Below are 13,950 nucleotides of genomic sequence, written 5' to 3'. Positions count from 1 at the left end.
GATCCATGCATTGCTGATGTTGGTAACAGAAATGCACGATTAACTTTTAATTTATATTTTTGAAACCTATTGCCTTTTCCAGAATTACCCCACAATTCCATCCAAGATCATCATTTACATATTACTCATGGAACTGAGCAATAGCATATTCACATCTGCGCCTGTTTGGATCAAACGAGTTACAGAGATCAGTGTAATCTGTATGCCATTGTTTTACATTGATTCTTTAGATTGTAATAATTTCTATGGTGTTAATTTGCTGAAATTACAGTTCACTAAGCTTATCCCCTAGAAACTGGTGTGACTTCTTTCTGATTACCTGGCTGTCTGTGTTGCAGTCTGATGACAAATCCTAATTTAGTGTACTTGTATGTGCCTAAGGTAAAGGTGTTTGTGTGCTTACCTTCAGGCTCCACAGGTTGTCGGGTCACTTTTCCTGGACACTACAGTCGGAGGGTCTGACAAGAACTCGGATGGTTACTGGCCTTAGGCAACCTGTAGTTTACTTCTGGGTTATGTGTTGCTGCAAGTCTGTGAATGTTGTAATCATATTTAAAGGGTCGTTATCACACCTAGAACTAATATATCCGTGTTTGGACTATGCTAGAGAGATAGACCACCTGGTTATTTCTGATCATTCTTGGTGAGATATTTGCACTTGCTTTCCTCAGTATGCACGCCACACTCTCTGTTTAGGAGAAGTGTGGGATTCTAAAAAACGAACGTACATGCTCACCTCTCTGCTGCAGCATCAGTGTAATGCCGCAGCTGCCCCCTGCTGGCTATAATACAAAGAACTGAGCACTCACATGACCCACTGGTCACTTAGCTTTCAGTCTTCCAAGAGCGGAGAGCAGTGACTGTCATTTACCACTCTCCACTTTGCCTCTCCAGTGCTCATGCAGTGCAAGGCAGGAGAGGGCGTGGGAGCAGCTGGTTCAGGCTCTTAATGGTATGCTTAGAGGCCGAGTAAACTGCTGGTCAGGCATCCGGGTGGATCTCAACAATATTGTCTGGATATTTCCAGAGTCTGGAGCAGCTCTGTGAGGTCAGCCGACAGCAGGCTTTAGCTACAAAAGCGGTTTACTAGTAACTGTAGCATACATTAGTCTGTAGGTAAATTATGTCAGAATACGTGGTTTGCATTAACCCCTACCAACCATTTAAGAAGTTCTATTCATTGGTAGTGGGACCTAAAGCTGGTTTATTCTGGTTACATTTTACCTTATTTTGTTCCTTTCAACATGCTACTGAAATTATTAAATAAAACCGTATTTAATAATATTAAATATAACCTTTCTGTTTTTGTTGCATTCCTTACTTTAGACCTAGTGACATCTTCAGTAGGTCTCTGTGCTTCTCTATGCAGTGCAGGCTGATCATGGCTGGTGGGAGTAGATGGCAGAGTGCTGTACATAGCTTCCTGAAAACAGGAAGCAGTGGTAAAGCCCACTTATGATGCTGGGCTTCCATGACTGAAAGAACTGAAATCCATTAAATGAAAGGGATGGCACAGGGACAGTTAGGCTTGGGAGGAAAAGGCTACATAATCATGAAAGTCCACCAGTCAAGAAATTTGGTGGTCTTTATCAGTGTTCCCAGTGTGCAGTGAATTCAGTGTAAGCAAGTTCAGTACAGGAAAGGAGATTTTGCAACTGTGGAAGATGGAAATTAATGCTGGAGTTCAGATTCAAGAAGTATTTAAAGTATAACTAAAGGCAAAATGTTGTGGGGTTTTTTTTTGTTTTTTTTTTTTAGTTTTGGATAGGGTGGAGAGGGATAAGAATGCCTGTCATTTTTTATTCCTGTCTGTGTCTCCATTAGGAAGATTCACCTTCTCCATTTGTCCTGTTTACCATTATCATTGAAAGTAAAAGAAAATCCGGAATTTGAGATATCCCCAGAAAAATAATAGAGGACAAATCTTCCAATGAACAGTAGTTCTGGTGACCTGGGGGTCCCCAAGGAATTCCCTTAATTTGCAGAGATTTTCTCTCACTTCCTGTTTGGCTATGGGACAGGAAGTGAAGGGAAATCTTTGCAACGGAAAGAAAAAAGAAGTTTTGCCTATAGATCTACTTTAAAGTCAGTTTTTTTTTCATTTTTGATAACTTCGAGGATGTCTTTTTGCCATCTATGTAAAGATTTCCCTTTTATGTTCTGCTCTGTAGACACATCTCTGCTCTTTCATTGTATTAAACAAGCCTAACTCTGTGACAGCACAAAAACAGTGTATGGTTAGAATTAGGAAATCGTTAGCGTTCTTATATCAGAGTCGGCAGATCAGTCCACATATTCTTTCCTGTGTTGTTGCAGAATACCACACGGTGAAAACCAATATCTCTTCTATTTTACATCCTATGAAAACACTTAGCAGTGGCTTTTACAAGGAGGAAACCATTATTTATTATCTGCGAGAGAGAGCACCGGGTGGGTTGTGGCGCAAGGGGTGGCGGGGGTTCGTAGTCTAGATGGCAGGATTTCCGTCACATATGGAAAAGGTTATGCTTTCTGGTCTCCCAGTAGTAGGCCGCCCAGGGCAACATTTACTAAGTAAATGCAGGAGACCTCTTGGAAAGCTCAAGGAGTACAAACTGATGACCGTCCGTTTTAACAGCAAAATCCAGAAGGTAGATTACAAAATCCAATCAGACCTATCAATCTTTTAAAATGCATTTTTGTTTGAGATTCACGGTGAAAATATTACAACTTGCTAGTCACACACAGTAGCCAACGTTTTCTACATGTGACTCTATACAGCAGGGTAGGAGTTAAAGCAAAATTCCAATTGACAAAAAAATCCTTAGCACTGGCCCTATTGCTGGTGAATATATATATTTCTTTTAGATCTTTCAAATCGCTATAAGCACAATTTAACCCCCTCACAAAGGCACCTCCCGGCCCTTTAAGGGGTGGGGTTTAGGTACACGTGAGCACCTTGATTGGCTGTCACGGCAGTCACATGATTGGAACAATCCCGATCACAAGGAGCCGATCAGGACCTTTCTGTGGGACGCCGACACATGTGCTGGGAGCGCGCAGGGCGTGCGCTCTCAACACATGTTTGTTTACAAATGGTACGCAAATATGCGGCTGCTCGGCGTCAAGGCCCAGCCGCCATTAGGCCATATATTTGTATGGTCGGCGTGAAGAGGTTAATTCATGTTGAGGTTGAAGTCATGTGACAACCCCAGCTTCGGTCTTCCTCATTGGCTAAGGTCAAGGAGCAGTGATGCATATTGAGGTGTGCAACCACTCAAGGACTGCATGTCCTGATGGGCCTTGCAAGTCAAGCATTGCCACAGTCAGAGCTGATTCACACATGTGCGGTGCAGATTGAGCTCAGGTTTCACAGCTAATTGATACAGTAGTTGTTCACAGGTTCATGTCAGGTTTACGTCAGGTTCAGGACAGGATTAGCTCAAGAGTTTATCCTGTTCACACATATGCAGTTTAGAAATGGTTCCCATAGAAGTCAATAACCTTTAATCCACACCTGAACCTGAAGACACTGCTCAAAAATCGTTTGTGACTCTTTTTCAAACCGCACTGAATCCGCACGGCCAGTGCAGTGGACATATGCGAACAGGCACCATAAGAAGCAATGTTGTTTCTCATGTCATGCAGATTGAATGTGGTTCAAACCGCATACAATCCACATGTATGTGAATCGGCACTGTGGCTGTGACCTCAACATTATTATGTTATCCCTCTAGTCCTAAGAACTACAAAGAAGTATGAACAGGACAGGAAGTGGCTGCATGATGCTGAATGTCATGCAGCAGGAAATCTGAAAGATTTTGCCTCGCTGAAGATTTCTAAGGATCCCAGAGTGGGCAAGGTTACGCTTGGAAATGCAGAAGATTTAGAATGCATAATAGGATACCAGAATCCAATCACTAAAAGCTAGTATAATATAGTTTAAAAGGTCATTTTCAGTATTTTAGATCTGAAGCTTTCATTAAAAAATTATCCTGGTGATCCTGGTCATGAAGGTCCATTTTCAGGTACTTCATGATACAGGGTGACACTGCTATCCCTCTCTCTTACTTCCGCTCTTGCATTATCATCTGGTCAAATGTGCATCCAGAATAAACTAAAAATGTTCACTTTAACACACATTACACAAGCATGGTTCACCGTTGTCAACATCCGGGAACTCCCCCTGAGAAATGCTTTGCCACCATCACTGGAGTTCATGCAGAGGTAAAAAAAGTTGCAGCGAATGGGCTCTAGGAGAGAAGCGACATCTACTTTAAGGGGCACCTTTTAGCCTTTTAATGATTAGTTTTTCTATTTTTTATTCAGTATACACAATACAGTATACAGATGAAAGAATCCACTCTGGACAAACCTTTCACAGACGTGGGCCACTCAACCAGAATAATGTATAAGCAGAGGTTACCTTCTGTGAAAGATACGCACAGGGGCGGACTGACAACTCATGGGGCCCCCGGGCAATAGGGGATCATGGGGCCCCTGTGTCCTTGCCCAAACTCAAAAAAGCCTATGAAAAAGGTACCAGGGGCATCTCATGGGGCCCCCTACTGACCCCAGGCCCTCGGGCAGTGCCCAAGTTTCCAAATGGTCAGTCCGCCCCTGGATACACATTAACATTGTAAGTAGATTCAAAGATATATGCAGCTTGCCTCTTTGTCCCCAAGTGTCCCTATTGGTGATTTACAATGATGGGTAAACACATCTATAGGGAGAGTTGAAGTGGTCAAAATGGCAGTTAATTTGTCAGAAAAAGTCAAAACTTGTTTAAATATTCGGCAGCTTATATTTCTGGATCTGCAAACCATTTTGACATCAGGCGCTTTTTTTTGGCCAGATCTGGCAACATTGAGATGCCCTCAGCCAACCTTACCTTGAGGACAAGGAACAATCGAGCAAGTTCAAAGCCCATGTTTGCCCATTATTATTGTTGCTCTCAACATGAGCTTTTTCCCTCTTTTCTAATTTATGGACATAAATGTGCATACTTGAATGACCTGAATATGCATGTTTATGCACAAAACGTCAGAAAAATACCTGATCAGATAGTACCTGAAGGTCCAAAAATCATCTGATGTTTATGGCTCTTTACGCCAACAGCAAGAAAAATTGTCCCCTACGATTATGTAGGCAGAGAGAAGCTGGTAGTGAAAAGCCAATTAGTGCATTGAGAATTGTTAGTAATGAAGTCAAGTCTACTGATCAGACCACCCTTCAGCTGTGACAAGAAGGCCGACAGCTTCCTTTACTAGCCATTCCCCTGCTGACTTCCAGTGTCATGGCATATAGAAACAAGTCAGGACCTGCCTGTTATACTAGAACTCTGCCTGCTTGGTTAGCTTTAGGTAGAATAGATTTCAGATTTCTGTTTGCCTCTGGGGCCGGTGTGCTTGTGTCACTGATTGTCCTAGGAGGCATATATAATGGACATGTGTATAGCCACATACAGTTATGTAAAGCCCGTGTTTGTTTTTTACAATTGGCAAATCTGTGAGACCCCCATCAATAAAGTGTTATAATTTGTGATGTGGCAATGCAAAGGCAGACCCAACATTTACCAATAATGGCTGCATGCATGTTCACTTTAAGTCTTTTGGTTGTGCAAACAGTTGATAATTAATGGGGGGATACTAGTGTACATAGACTCCTGGTCATGTGACCAGCACTGGAAGAAACCTAGAGAAGCTTTTTCTTCCAAAAAGGCTTTTTTCCAGACTTTAATACTTTTTTATCATTTACAGCACCACTTCTCATGTTTTTTAACATTTGGACATAGATTTATGTAAATCTGTGTAAATAGTGGTGTTGGCATCCAAAAGAGGTATGAATTGGAAAGGTCATGCTTTTGCTAATTTTTGTACTATATAAATGTGGGAAATAAATACAATTAGTGTGACTTGGAGGAAGATTTATATTTGTGTGTATATGTGTATGTATGTGTATGTATGTGTGTGTGTGTACGTGTGTGTGTGTGACACACACACGATATTGCCAAAAGTATTGGGACGCCTGCCTTTACACGTACATGAATTTTAATGGCATCCCAGTTTTACTCTGTAGGGTTCATAATTGAGTTGACCTACCCATTGCAGCTAGCTTCAACTCTTCTGGGAAGTCTGTGCACAAGGTTTAGGTGTGTGTCTATGGGAATGTTTGATCATTCTTCCAGAAGCGTATTTGTGAGGTCAGTACTGATGTCAGACGCTGATACAACACCTCCTGTGCTCATCAGGCACTGATGTCAGACGAGAAGGCCTGGCTCGCAGTCTCCACTCTAATTCATCCCAAAGGTGTTCTGTTGGGTTGTATTCAGGACTCTGGGCAGGCCAGTCAAGTTCCTCCACCCCCATATCTTTATGGACCTTGCTTTCTGCACTGATGCTTCATGCCCTGCCATCCCCAAACTGTTCCCCAAAACTGTTCCCCAAACTGTTCCCACAAAGTTGGGAGCATAAAATTGTCCAAAATGTCTTGGTATGCTGACACCTTAAAGAGTTCCCTTCACTGGAACTAAGGGGCCAAGCCCAACCCCTGAAGAACAACCCCACAGCATAATCCCCCCTCCACCAAACTTTACACTTGTCATAATGCAGTCGGGCAAGTACCATTCTCCTGGCAACTGCCAAACCGAGACACGTCCATTGGATTGCCAGACAGAGAAGTGTAATTAGTCACTCCAGAGAACACGTTTCCACTGGTCTAGAGTCCAGTGGCGGCGTGCTTTACACCACTGCATCCGACGCTTTGCATTGCACTTGGTGATGTAAGGCTTGGATGCAGTTGCTCGGCCATGGAAACCCATTCCATGAAGCTCTCTACGCACTGTAGCTGTGCTAATCTGAAGGCCACATGAAGTTTGGAGGTCTTTAGCTATTAACTCTGCAGACAGTTGGTTACTTCTCCGTGCAGCATACGCTGACCCTGCTCTGTCATATTACGTGGCCTACCACTTTGTGGCTGAGTTGCTGTTGTTCCCAGTTGCTTGCGCTTTCTTATAATACCACTAACAGTTGACCATGGAATATTTAGTAGTAGCAAGGAAATTTCACGGATGGACATAGATATATATATAAATAAAGCGTTCAAGTGAAACCAGGATGTTTACAGGTATAAAAAGGGATGCTAGCATGGCGATACTACACGCAGTATTAAGTGGCAAGTGTGTCTTACTACTGATAGGCGATGCACATGTCATGGGCCAGTCCAGAGACCGTTACTGAAGATGGCAGCCAACAGTGTTAGTGTGTGCATGGAATAGTGTGTGGTTAATGAATTTTCGTGAGAACAAAGGCATAAAACCTGCAGATATCTACAGAAGACTTCAATCACAGTACGGTGATGAGACACTCAGCTGCAGTAAGACATTTGAATAGTGTAAATATTTCAAAGATGGCTCTATGTTCATCAGTGATCCCGGCCATGGTGGTTCCCAACCCATAGCAGTCATTCCTGTGAACATTCAGCGCATGGAACGCCTGATCCTGGATAGCCAACACATAACCGTCGTGAAATTGTACAAGAGACGAAACGTTCTTTGGGAATGGTGAACACGATGATGAAGCGAAGCAGGCTGTCCTAGGATGGTTTAGTCGTACTGACAAATCTTTCTATGCCAAAGCTTTCCAAGCATTAGAAAAATGCTGTGATAAGTGTATAAATGTAGTAGGGGATTATGTAGAAAAATAAATGCAGTTTCTACTCCTTTGTTCTTTTATTATAAAAGCTCAAAAGTCCCATTTTTAATTTGAACGCCCCTTGTGTATATATATATATATATATATATATATATATGTATTTGTTATACTGCTTTATTCTTAGTTTGCAGATATAGACATGTAGGCATCCTTAAGAGAAACTACAGTTTATAATATTCTGAAACCCTGAAAATCCTTCTCAGGTTGAGAGCATACTTTGCTCCTTCTGCTAGTATATCTGGCAATGCAGGAGTTAACCCGAGCGCGCTGCTTGTTATTTTTCCTTTCTCTGCTTCCGCACGCTCTTCACAGCTTGCTGCCGATGAGGGACGCGCAGCACTGGGATCAATTAAAGCCTGACGAGCCCTGACTGGGGAACCTTTCCATTTCAGCCCAACTCCAGATGTCACAGCTGGGGATGCAGCTGTTCTGACCTCCTCCTGCAGCCCAGGGAGGTAGAAGCAGAGGGGCTTCATAATAAATATGTGTGTGTGCATGACTGTATATAAAACACACGTGTATGTGCATGTTTACAAATGATTGTGCACAGGCTACATGTGTAATTTTGAGTTTTTGACATTTAAAAAAACTACATTGAGTAAAGTTGTAAGCAATTTTTGATTGCATAATTGGGAGCGTTTTGGGTTACAACACCCCAACTACAGTTGCGCACACTGGAAACTGTTAATCTCTAGTCTGTGTACATGTGGGTGTAAGGATGCTTGCACCAAAGTAATGTTGACGTGGGAAAATCTGCCATCGAAGGTAGCATTACATTGTAGGTTGAGCAATAGCAGGATTTATTAAAATAAAAATAACATTAGGTGAATCGTCCTGAGCATAGCATGGAAAATACAGAGAATTTGGATTTAAGACCAAGCTAAAAGTATTGATGGTGGCAATCAATAACAACCAGTCACCCTTTAGTCTTCAAATCTGTGAAGGATGATATCTGATTTGTTGATGCAACCCCTTTTGTCTTAATAAAACTGAACTCCAGACAAAGTAGAATACTCACAAATGAAATACATATTTAGGGGCCTTTTTAGTGTCCAGTCAAAGTGATCCAACTTCAATGTAGTTACCTAAAAAAGTCCTTCAGCAGAGTTTTATGTCCAGACTAATACTAGACAAAAACATACTGAACTATATGAATGCATAGGATGAGAAAATGTTCTCTTTACGTTTTGATTGAGGAGTAAGAATAGGAGGGGTACGAGGGAGGGAAGTGGGGGAGAAAGGGAAGGGTGGGGTTGGGAAGAAAAGGGGGAGGGGGGGTATGGTAGTGGACGGGGTTGTTGAGGGAAGGGGAGGTTTGCTGGAAGAAGGGAGGCAGTATGAGGTAATTTATTGGGTATTAGATCTGAAAAGGGCTTTACCCTCATCTTAGAATGTGAACATGTGCCAATGGATCCATGTTTTGGAGTAGGCCTTGTGTTTTTTTGAGCTGATAGTACCAGGTCTTCTATCTTGTTCAGTTCTTCAACTCTTGTGAGGCATAATGACATAATGGGAGGGAATGGTTCTTTCTATCACAAAATTGTTTTTTGTTTTTTTTTGTATATTTTCTCCAGAATATCAGAGACTTTTAAAATAAAAGGAAAAAGGGTGGGTAATCTAGAAGTGCATAATCCGTAAATATTTGTGAGATTCTACACAGTTCTTTCCTTTTTGGCAAGACCAAAAGTAGTGTAGTAAAGTCACCCTCTCCTCCTGACATCTAGCAGAAGTCTGATACAGGAAATATTTATGGAGCCACAGTTTGGTGTGCAGTACCATCTTGTAGGAATTTTTAAATTGTTTTCTTGAACCCATGTGCAGATGGCTGTCCTGTGTTGGGTTGGGGTGAAAGCTCTGGTAAATGCCAATTTCCACTCCTGAAGATAAGTGGGTGTATAATGGTCAGGCAGAGTGATCAACTAAGAATACATCTGAGAGAGAGTATGAGGAAGGGGACGCCAAAGAGTTTGATAGGCTGCCTGCAGTGGGGCTGCACAATGCAGCTGCCCCTCTGAGGGGCACTAAAATCCTGAGAGGGACACACTGCTTCTAGACAGCCCTGTATGAAGGAAACTAACTCTTACATGTCTTGACCTATCATCCACCTTCTCAGCAGAGAGAACCCCGCTGAGCAAGTGGATCCACGTGACGAAGTCCCGCCCCATCTGAAAGGGCCTAAAGAATAACGTAGGCCACAACTCTGCAACTAGGATGAGTTGGGGAAAGGGGGTCATTTGGTTTGTGTAGTTTAGCTTGGGTTTGAGGTTGGCTTAAATCTGAGAATTCTGGATGGTTTAAAATTCACTATGAAGGGATATGGTGGACAAATAAGTTCTTACAAAATGACCACATATACAGAGAAATCCAATACTTACAGAAATGGGTTTTCGTTAATGCCTAAAGCTGACCTGTACACAATGTGGTTTTCTGCTAATGATTCCACTGATTTGAGAATTTCTAGAGATAATTGCATAAGGTAGAAGTTATCATAGTAGCTTGATCATTGCAGCATAATATTAATGAAAAAATCTGTCATTGGTCATAGATTTTCAGTTGGGCTTCAAAATGTCTGCAGTCATGGTCACTTCAGCAAAATACCAGTTGGAACAGGAGTCCTTTGAGTCAGAACATCCATGGGCAGCTTTGACAATGACAGCAAAAACGAGTAATTGTCTTTATTTTTTTCATGGAAGATGTAGCTGTGTATATGGGACCTTAACAGCAACACTAAGCCACTAAGTGTTCATTGTAAAGCACAGTATCTGCACATCTCTCTTCCATCACAAAACCAAAAAAAACACTTTTTTCTCAAATTTAAGATAGTGGGTGATGCAGACATACCATTCTTTGTGACCAATTGTACATTCAGAACCCTTGGTTAATAATACAGATATAGTCTAATAATATAGAGCCGTATATTTCTTCCTGCATACCGCTGTGTCAGGCTACTTGGCCATCAGCAGTTTAGTATATAGAAACCATGGCTTCCCTGGAGTAGGGTTTATGGATTATGGTACAACCAAACATGTTATGGTGAAATGAGCTTCAACAATTCCCTTTCTTCATCAGTGCGAAGCACAGCAGAACCTTCCTAACAGAGCGGGTGCCTGCTTGTCTGTTCCCACTGTTCTAGAACGGCTTAAACCCTTTTGTAGATTTGTGACAGGACCAAAACATGCAGATATGTTTTAAGATGGCTACTGTTCTTCAAACTGAGTGTCTTTTGACTTCTTTTTGACCACCTGACCATAAGCTGTTCAGGAAACATTGCAGTCTGAAAGTCCATTTATTTATCTACGACTGATGCCAGTATGTTTTCCTTTGTGGTTATGGCTTGGACTACAGTATCTTGCCACATCAGTTTGTGTTGTGCAACCTCCCTCTTATGCGCCAGTATTTGAAGACATGATTGCAATAGGCTTTGATAAGGTGGCAATGGAACCTGGGACCACACTGGTCAGCATATTCCCATCCTGAGGTTATGAACCATTCAAATGATGAGGATTCTTACAGCTATAAATATTCTGAACTCACTTGAGGACAGGCAGAAATTTCCCTGCCAGTCAATCTTGGAGAGATATCTGGCCATCTATGACTACTTTAGGCTGAGGAGTTATGCTATTTAGGTTCTTTAGCAACAATATTGTTTCCCACACTTGCTGTGTAATGAAATTAAAAAGAAATATTGGTTACATTTTAGGTTCTGACGCTCTAAATTGCTTTCTTATAGGAGGGTTGTCACATACATTTTCAATTATCTCTGCCTTTTTAAGGCTAAAGGTCATACGGGAATTTTAGCAGCTGGGAAACAGTGTCTCTTTTTGTACAGATAGTCTGCTTCCTTCCCAGTGTTACAGCTAAATGCCTGCATATCCTTTCGTGTTATTAATCACGAGTCCCGAGATGTAGCCTGAATACTGCTAACTGCCCCACAGCACCTTAATGGCCATAAAGAGTGTTTATGATCCAGTCGCTATCTTTTCTCTCTGACGCACATTCAATCACAATGAATCCTTTGCCGTGTCCTCTCAGAGTAGACGTGTTGTTGTGTTTTTCTCTTCCTCTGTGTCTGGCGAGCTGAACCTCGTCATTATTTTCTGGCTATGATTAGTTTATAGATTGCCAACTTGCATTACGCGGTGAAAACGGGCGAGTGAGAAAAGATATCTACGGCGCTAGCTAGTGCTATCACACATTGATACAATATGTAGAAATGTTTCATTTTCACAATATTCCAAAACTGCCTGACCTCTTATCAGAATGTTTTTGTCGTTCAGCTCTTTGATATTAGCTGTGTTATGACAAAAGTGGGAGTGATTGTGGGGAGTCTTTTGTCTGTCTACCCCAATGTTCATCACAAAGCAGTATATTGCTCATGCCAACAACTCCGCAAAAGCACTGGGTGTAGTTTAAATGGTTTTATAGCATATTCCTGATGCAGTTTTGGGTAAAGAAAAAAAACTGTGCACTTTATATCACATTTTATATTTATAACAACCTTTTGTGTTTGTTTTGACAAAGGAGCTTTTCTGGAAAATGTCACTTTTTCCCCCTTTATTTCAGAATCGGGGTCGTCTGGCAGAGAAAAGAACCATCCCGCTTCCCCCTAGTCGAATACCTAAAAAGGAACCCTGTTCTATCTTTTCCACGGGTGAGGAGAGCCCCAAGGGGAATGGAGAGATCCAGACTGTAAAGCTGGAAGAAGATCTGCACATCAGTATCATGAAAAGAAGGTACATGTCCTAACGAGATACTGCATTTAATAAGCTCCCTGTGCCCCTGGGGTAGAGGCTTTGAACAGCCATCATGTGTGGGCTCATTTTGGCTGATCCCTCCCTCACGCTGGCAACATTTTCATGGAAACAGGATCTGTTCATGCCTCTCGGACAGCACCTGCTGCTATCACTGATCCCATCACAGTGTGAGACAGGACAGTGCAGCTCTGCTAATCTTGTAGAATTTGAGGGTGGGAGGATTTCTGCTCCGCACATACAAGTCTCTTTGACAGTTGCCGTATTGTAACCATGTTATGTGAATTCCAGGCCATCACTTTGTTGGTGTTAAGGACCCAGAAGCCTCAAATATAGGCTGGTTTATATAAAAGGCTTGAATAACATTTATAGATCTATAGGTAAATGATAAAAGCTGAACTCCAGCCTTCCCTGCACTCTTGCACAGTTTTACAGGCTCTGCTGCTGTACTGAAATAGCATAGTCTGGTTTCTCTGCACACTGTTAGCTTCTCGCAGTATGCATTGGAAGCTCCAGGAAGTCAGATGGTGCCCGCCTCATTTCCTGGCTAGAGGACATCCAGCATCATCTATCCTTTCCCTCCCCAACCTGACTGTTCCCAGTCCACCCCTTTCATTCTCCGGATTTCAGCTCTGTTCAGCATCATATATGGGTGTTACCTAGCGCTCTCTACATGCAAAGGCAGCCTGATTTGGAACACCACTCCTCCATACTGACATCCACCCATCAAGGCATTTTGGTATTTGCATAACTCCTCCCAAAAGTCAGCTCACTGCTTGCATCTGAGCCAATGGCTCTTGAGAGGAGTACTAAGGTAGGGTGCTGTGATGTTTTAATGAAGCTATGTACAGCATCCTGTCGGCCCCTCTCACCAGCCATGATCTAGCTGCATTGCATAGCAAAGCACAGAGACTGAGTGATGGTGTAACTGGGTCTGAAATAAAGTAAAATAATTATCATGCTAAATAAGGGGGAAGGAGGTACCAGGAGAGACAATATATTAGAAGATTACACGTCAGAGTTAGGGAATCTATCAGGGAATTTAAAATAAAGTTTTTAAGGAAGAGGAATTTGCCTCACACATCAGACTTCCTGTTCATTATTTCTATACATGCAGACTTTCCCATTCTGGAATGTATCATAATAAAAAAAATGGTTGTACCACTGCATAACAAATGTCATTCATAGTGCTCATTGTCTTTAGTATTCTTCTAAGGACTCCTAATTCCATGGGCATTGAGCATTAGGCTTTTGCTTTGACACTCCAGTCCTTTCTGGGGATTCTAAAGTGTTTCCAGGCCAGCTACATATAATCCTACCAATGTGTTGGGCTGTCTCGGAGCTTCCTCCAAGTTCAATGTGCCTAGTGCAGCTCCCAGGGGTCATTCGTATAGAATGTTACTGTACTGTGTAAAATCTGATGAGTTTGAATAAGTGTTTCATGAGCTGAGGTGGACGCATGAGGACGCATGAGCTGACAATTGGTTAGGTAGGACAAGCTCAGTTAA

General features: G+C 42.1%; 1 protein-coding gene across 5 annotated transcripts in view; it reads left to right on the top strand.

Annotated features, from left to right (window-relative positions):
• LOC149431477 (sterile alpha motif domain-containing protein 11-like) overlaps window positions 1–13,950 on the top strand; it is a 234,234-nt gene that overhangs the window by 62,893 nt on the left and 157,391 nt on the right. For all 5 annotated transcript variants that reach the window (XM_089665563.1, XM_089665562.1, XM_089665561.1 and 2 more), the window contains exon 3: window positions 12,255–12,424. In XM_089665563.1, coding sequence (XP_089521689.1) covers window positions 12,255–12,424 — 170 coding nt within the window. The remainder of the gene's footprint in view (window positions 1–12,254; window positions 12,425–13,950) is intronic.

The sequence above is a fragment of the Staurois parvus genome, unplaced genomic scaffold (genome assembly GCF_062004578.1).
Source record: "Staurois parvus isolate SC_StPar_1 unplaced genomic scaffold, SC_StPar_1.0 ptg002241l, whole genome shotgun sequence".
Taxonomy (NCBI): Eukaryota; Metazoa; Chordata; class Amphibia; order Anura; family Ranidae; genus Staurois; species Staurois parvus.
The sequence above is the reverse complement of the archived record's forward strand: the minus strand, read 5'-3'. Positions and strand labels throughout refer to the sequence as shown.